An 8,049-nucleotide genomic window follows, 5' to 3' on the forward strand; every position below is an offset into this window, starting at 1 on the left:
AACAGACTAGAACCAGTAAATTTAAAACTTGAATTCGCCTTCGCCCTTTACCATGTTATTGCTAGATATTTTCAATCCAACATGCATGGTTAATTAGTACTTAAGAAAAGAAAAACTGCAGTAATTTACGTTTGACACTCTTTGTTTCCGTTGTTGAACCTCTATCTTCCCTACCTTTTTACTATTTCATTTAATTATTCGTTTATCTTTTCTCTTTTTCACTTTTCACTTTTTACTTTACCTTATTTTATATTTCTTCTAAAGAAAACACAAATACACAAAGGCGGAGCTACAGTGCCGGCTACGAGTTCGGTCGAACCAGGTAACTTTTGTTTAAACCTTATATTTAACTTTTAAAAATTTATTAATTATGTACAAATACTAATTTAGAACCCGATAACTTAAAGAATTAGAATCCCAAACCCATAAACTCTAAACCCTAACTCTGCCGCTGCTGAAAAACATGCTAGTAAAAGTCACTGCCGCATGTTATAGACCCATGACTTATTATCCATAGTACAGCGGCAGACATTAGCACACAATTTTAAATTTCAATCTTTTTTTTTTCTTTAAAAACGTGTATAACCAATGACCAAAATATTATTTAATTTTGACTATACTCTTCAGGTAGCCAATTTACTACTTCTCCTCTTCTATATATAAAGCTCCTTTATCCTTCCCAAAACATACACCAAGCAGCTTTTGTGAGAATTTTGAAAAATCACAAAAGTTGCATATTTAAAAGAGGAAAAAAAAAAGAAGAAGAAGACGAAAAAAGATGCGTCCAGCTTCGTCAGTTATCAGCTTCTTCCTTCTTATTTTTATCTCCATCTATATTTTGAAGAAAACCCTAAAAAAGTTTCCCAGATCATCGATAACTATAGCACTAAACTACGTAGTTTTTATCGCTAATCAGTTGAAATGGGCTTGGGAAATTCTCCTCCTTCAATCTTTTTCTCATCCTTATAATCTCACTACTATTTCTCAAAATGCTCATGATCAGGATCAGGATCAGGATCATGAGCTTGAAGTCATGCATTATGAACCCGAATCAGAGTCTTCGGGTTCAGTAGAATGTGCAGTTTGTTTGTGCAAGATTGAAGAAGGAGAAGAAGTTAGAGAGTTAAGATGTGATCATCTTTTTCATAGGGTTTGTTTGGATAGGTGGCTTGGTACGGGACGTATGACGTGTCCGTTATGCAGAAACCATCTCAAGCCACCTCCTCTCGTTGCTAATTTGCATCAAGAGGTTATTTTATTCGATTTCGTCTCAGGGACGAGGTCGAGAGATCGTTATCAATGGTGGCTACGATAAATAAAATAAATGTTTGCATGATTATGATAGAAGGAAGATGAACAATATAGTTCTTAGAAGATATATGTATCATTGCCATTTTCATGCTATCTCTTGTAAATTGTATGGCAATGATAAACTTAATTAATGATGATGATGAAAAAAAACAAATCAGTCTATTTGTAGATATGCCATGTATCAAATAATATTCCTTTTGAATCATTTAGTAGTAACTGATTACTGGTAATCTGGTTTATTCACTCTCTAATCGATTTATTTCTTAGCATCATAAATCAGCGATATAATGATAATTTCCTTATTTTTCTTTCTCTTGTTCTTTTCTTGCCTTTTTATTTTTTATTTTTGTATGTGTATGTGTGGTGAGGGGTGGTGTGGTTATTTTGTGAATTGTGATGTATGATCTTTGTTATATTTTCAATTCAAATTTGGTTTCTTCTGAACAAAGTCTGACCACTCAATTCTGTGAATTAAACCCTAAATATTTGTTGGAAACTATTTGATACATACGTTTACCTCCTTTTTATTATCATAATAGCTGTATAGAGTTGTTTGTATTACCCTCTTGACTTAGTTTTCTAGCTCGATGCCCATTACCACCCTACCATGCAAGAGACAAGGGAAAGTCCGGGGTGGATGCAGTATATTCGCAATGGGTTCATCAGAATCTAGTACTTTCGACGCAGAGCATATATTTATATATAAGAAACCACTAAAATTTCAATAAATATTTGACATAAACTCATAATTTTAGAAGTCCAATGAATTTAATGCTATGAATTATAATTCGCTTGAAAGAGTGATTTCACCTTGTTGTCATTTGGAATAAAGAAAAAGTGAAAATATAATTTGCACGTGTTTTTTCTCTAATAATTAATTGTCACATAGTGACTATTATTCCTTCATGATTTGTGTCCTCGTAAGTTAGTGTAAATGAAAAAGAAAATGATTCAAAAAGTCAAGAAGAAATATTAGCTATATATATGGAGTTAGATCCATAAAGGGTTGGAAAGAAGAGATGAACAGAATGATGAATTAAAAATAAATAAATAAAAGAAGAAGAAGAAGAGTAGAGAAGGGGTAATTTCATTTCATAATTTTGATAATACTGTAACAACATAAATTTACAGAATAAGAGAGAGAGTACCGAGTAGGATTTTACAATATATAAAACAAAAATCAAAATTTTAATGCCTATTAATCTGTCGAACTATAATCCAGAAGAATTTGCTAGAAGCTTAAACACAAGTTTCGAAGAGTTCAAGCTAGACATAGAAACCGGATTATACTCTATAACAGATTTAGCCATACATTTTATATACCTAGAACAAAATAAGAGAAGTTGTTTAGACCTATACAGAAAATAACTTTATCTGATATATTTAATACTATCATATCATCTATCATATTACCATTATTTTTGATACATTTATAAATATCTCTTATTTACTCTTATTTATATTATATCGATATCTCTTATTTACTCTTATTTAAATTATATCGCCATTACTATTATATATATATATATATATTATATTATATATATATATATATATATATATATTATATATATATATAAAAGTGATTAATAAAACGTGTTTATCAATTTCTACACAACATCACTAAAAGCCCTGGAAAAATACTAATTATTTATTAGAGAGGAACAAAAAAAAAAAATCCTAAGAAATTTCAAGAATAGTCGAAAATTCTCAGAAATAAAGATATAATTAATTTTACACACTCCCGAGTTTGAATAATTAAAAAGAAATTAACTTAATGTTTACCATCATTTTTCTGGTTCTCTATTCAATTTTTTTTTCTCTGACTTTAATTTTTTCCTTAATTAACAGCTAGACATTCCCCTTAATTAATCTCAGTTAATTGTATTTTCAGCAGACATGTCTTTCAATTGTCTTCTTAACTGAAATTACATGTTCAATCTATGTTCACTGTTCTTTTCTTCTTATTCAACTATATCCCATTTGTTTTTTGTTTTTGTTTTTTTTTTTTGTTTTTTTGTTTTTCATCCGGTGTCCCGTATTAACATTGGAGCTTCAACTAATCCGGATAGGCGCCGTGTAAGGCTCACTAAAGGGGAAAGCACTTCGAGGATTTTTGCTATTCTCATGACTTGATGCACTGACCTTTAGTTAAGGATGAACAGATTCTATCCATCTCATCATAATCTTTGGTGATAACTATGTTCCATCTAACCTTTGAATCAACAATACATACAATTTTGACCTGTTTAATCACTCAATGTGGACTTTGTAATTTCAGTAGAAACAATAATAATTATGTCAAAAACAAGCAAAATATATGATAGTATTTCTTTTCACAGTGAGATATGGAAGTTAGAAGGAAAGCAACAGAATAGTACTAATTAATAAATTTCAAGAGAATTTTCCAAGAAGGAAATTGTAAAAATAAATTTTATTTAAAGAAAGGAAGAACTGAGTCGCATGCGTACTAATTCCATGGCCGTCTTAATTTCTCAGCCACCACTTTAGAAGCAAGTTTGTGATAGTCAAGTGACAATTTCATTATTTTAATAGATTTTTGTCTCTATCCAAAAGGAATTGTTTCAAATTTATCTCATTTCTTTAAGTGAGTCAAAAAGAATTTATTTCTTTTTTCCCCTTTTTAGTTTGATAAAATAAAACAAAGTTTCCACTTAGGAAAAATGATTGAGAATAGTAGTCACTATAGTCAGCTAGGAAGTCATAATGGTTATCTCAAATACAGTTATTTTGTGTCCTACACAACTTATATTAGTTGTGTAAGGCATCTTTTTATCTCACATATTTGTGGACACATATCTTACACATCTGGGTCCACAAAAATTCTGGGACCACACAGTTGTGAGACAACAAAGAGGCCTCACACAACTAGTGTTAGTTGTGTGAGCACAAAATAAAATTTTTCGTTCGGATACTCATAAATCGACGCTTCCGCCCGTATTATACTTGCAATTTCTTGTACGATTTATGAAAATTGTTTCATAAATCTGTTACCCATGATTTACATAGAATCGCTAAATTTAGGGGAAGACATTCGGTACTTCAATACGGTATTTTAGCACTACGGTTCGATACTTTAATATTCGGTATCATGTGCATAGCAAATACCGTACCAAAGTACGTAGTTCGGTACGGTTCGATATTTTCTTGTTTGGTTAGATATGATTTCGGTACGGTTTCGGTATTGTTATGACTAATAACATTAAAAAAAAATTACCTTCAAATGGTGAATAGTTTACATATAAATCTTGATTTCGCAGACTACCGTAGCCAAGCTATTCAATTTTTCCCAAAATCTATTTGATTTTGCTGGATAAGCAAAGCATTGAATTTTTACACTTCAATCTCACCTTTATAATACTGCAGTAGAAAGGTAGAAAACGCCCCAATACAATGATTTCAGGAGCTTTTAAATTGGGCAACTTTCATAAATACATACGTTATAAGAGTAAATTTCATTATATACAACTATAATTGAAATCACGTTTTGTACAACGTTTTCATTTCATAAAATCAAAATATCAATAACTAGTATCCAAAATATGGTAAAACCCCTACAATTAAGGAAACTGACTAATTATCAAATCAGTTCAAACCAAAAAAAAATCTCCATTTAGTTAGATATTAATTAACCAATTGTTAAGAGATGTTATATGTCATTTTTATACAACTCACTTCGTATATCTTCTCTTTACAGCTTTCTGTTGTTGTTTGTTCATAGTCATATTCATCACCTTCATACTTCTTCACCTTTTCCAACTTCTTGCTGATGCTTTTTCCAACTCTCATATCCATCACCATTTTAACAATGGTATATATATATATATATATATATATATATATATATATATATATATATATATATATATATATATATATATACTGTATGTATAATTACTTATATTATATACAATATGTACAAACTTAATTAAAACTTTGCAAAAATCCAATCTACCCTTAATTTATAAGATACTGTATATACATATATAATAATATAGTATCATGTATATGGTATATGATATATTATATATCATATATTGTATGATATATAATAATTGTGGGAGAAGAAAAGTTTGGTGATGAGACATACAATAAAGAAATTTGACAGAATGATTCCTGCTATTACAACTGACTCCAGTAAATTGATATGGTGTAGTTTTTTTAAAGAAATCATATGCCCTGTGTTCGGACATTGTTATGTATTTCAGAGAGGAATCTACATTTTTTCCTTAAGCATACTCAAAATCCACTTCTGTTATGTTCTTGCATAGACAGTTGTGGCAACCAACAATTGATCTAATCTAATATCAGTCTCACATAACGATTTTGGTGGATATACGAATTAAAAGCTATTCTATTATATATAAATGGAGGATATGACAAGTGAGAGAGGAATAAATCGGGGGGAAATTTATATGGATAGCTATGTTTAGGTGAGAGAGAATCTTAAGAGAGAAATATTAGGATACATTTTAGCGACAGAATCTCAAGAGAGATATTAGGAATATAAAGGAAAAAATTTAAAAATAGTCAGATTTACAACTGGTCATTCAAAAATAGCCCAGTTTCAAAGGTAATCGAAATTTAGCCACTTTTCATGTAAAGATAAATTTGAGCGAAAACACTGTTCAAAATCCGAAAAATACGCCCGCATATTATACGGGAGCTCCAGTATAAGTATGCTTGAACTCCCGCATATTATACGGGAGTTCCAGGATAACTATGCTGGAACTCCCGTATAATATGCGGGAGTTAAATATAATTATGCTGGAACTCCCGCATAATATACTGGAGTTCCAGCAAGTATAAATGTCCAGTATAATATACTGGAGTTTGGAGCACCGGTGCTCCAGTCTCCCGTATATTATACAGGAGTCAGCAAAGTATACCGGTCCAGCATAATATGCTGGAGTTCGTACACAAATGCACCAAACTCCCGTATATTATACGGGACCGGTCTGTGTTGCAGCAAAATAGTGGCTATTTTTCATTGACTTGGTAAACGCTGGCTATTTTTGATTGACCAGTGCGAAAACTGGCTATACCGTGCTATTTTGACGAATATAAAAGTTGTAGATTTTAAAATAAGTTATATTTTATGTAATCTTTTAAATATAATTGTAATTTATCTAAATAAGTTTTAAATAAGTTGTATTATGTGTAAGTTCCTCATTCGGAAATTCAAGCAAACTGCGAAAATGGGGAATTAAAACAGCAAAATCTAAGGTCCTTAGTGGGGTTGGACTTGGGCTTAATATTACTGGTTAGGGCCTACGGAACAGGGGTAATAAGCTTAATTTGGGCTGAAAAATGGAATTTGGAGACTTGGGCTGGGAAATGGTGGGAAGGACTACTTAAAATATGTCGGCATTTCATTATTGGAAAATTATCAGTTATGTCCATTTATAAGTAGCTTGTTATAAAAATTGGCCAATTCATAAAATATTTGTAGCAAAAAAGGTCGAATTTTTGCTTTCTTGTGGGTGGGTGTTACTAGAATAGATTGGGTACATCTTAAGGAGCTTGAATCTCAATTTTGGAATGATTTGGAGAAGTTTTGAGGTGGTTTGAATTGAATATTCGAAGTAAAAACTAAACATGAAAAAAAATGATCAGTATTTTATTTGTGTATCATATTTGTATTAATTGTGCATATCCATGCATGCTTGTGAGTGAGCTACATGCGTGATACATGTTTAATACATGTGTCATAGAAGAATTTTTTGAACTTGATTTAAGTACGAATTTTGATGCAAAACCAGTCCTAATCACCTCCAATCTTCCTCAAATTTTGTATATTGACATGAATTTCAACTATGCCCATTGAATAAGTTCCTTTTTTGCTTAGATTTTACAAATATTGTATATTTGTTGTAAAACCTATAGTTAATGTGGATGTCCACTACTCCCACTATTTTCACCCATGATGTGAATAACCTCCCACTACTCATCACTTTTATGATTGTAACTCCCACACCTCCATAACTTTTCCCCATGATCTCAATTGTTAATGACATGTTTAAGACAATTATTTTGTAACCTTCATATGTAATAGTATAAATAGAGGCATGAAATGTGAGATGGAATACACTTGAACACTTGACGAAATAAGAAAGTTATCTCTTCTTCTCTTATTCTACTTATCTTCTTGTTTTATATTGTTACTTTGAGCTACATTTTTTTAACACGTTATCAGCACGAAGTCTCTAACCTCAAGATTGAATTTCACTTGCAAAGGTATATATCTACAACCTAGTGTTCAAATTATCAAATTGTTGCTACGCATTTCTTTTATGTGGAATCTACTTCTTTTGGATTTACTCAATTAGAATTATGCGTTGTCTCGTAAAAAGGAAATATGACAATTATACTGAGTGCATTATGTTTAATGCCAATAGTTGACATGTTTGTCAGAATAGTTAAGATTAGTTGAAATCGTTTTTCCTACTATTTTAATACTCTATCAAATGACTTCCCGATTTCTTTCCTTACGACTAATGGCTTTCGGGAAAAAAATGTTTTTGTTTATTTTGAAGAATTATATGTTTATATTTATTATTGCGGCATAGCTAATTCATGTGTTTTTATGGTGATTAACTAGTCAATTGATGTTATTATTTTTATGAGATATGATCAGATTGACCCTTTGATGAAAATATTTTCGTTTATTTCATTTTACTATTTCTAATTTATTTATTTTCTTTGATAGTTTTTACT

At 30.7% G+C, this 8,049-nt stretch overlaps 1 protein-coding gene across 1 annotated transcript; it reads left to right on the top strand.

Annotated features, from left to right (window-relative positions):
• LOC109236206 (E3 ubiquitin-protein ligase RHA2B-like) lies at positions 682-1,550 on the top strand. Its single transcript, XM_019402406.1, has one exon. It carries the CDS (start codon positions 779-781, stop codon positions 1,313-1,315), a length of 537 nt encoding a protein of 178 aa, XP_019257951.1. The 5' UTR covers positions 682-778; the 3' UTR covers positions 1,316-1,550.

The sequence above is a fragment of the Nicotiana attenuata genome, chromosome 12 (genome assembly GCF_001879085.1).
Source record: "Nicotiana attenuata strain UT chromosome 12, NIATTr2, whole genome shotgun sequence".
NCBI lineage: Eukaryota > Viridiplantae > Streptophyta > Magnoliopsida > Solanales > Solanaceae > Nicotiana > Nicotiana attenuata.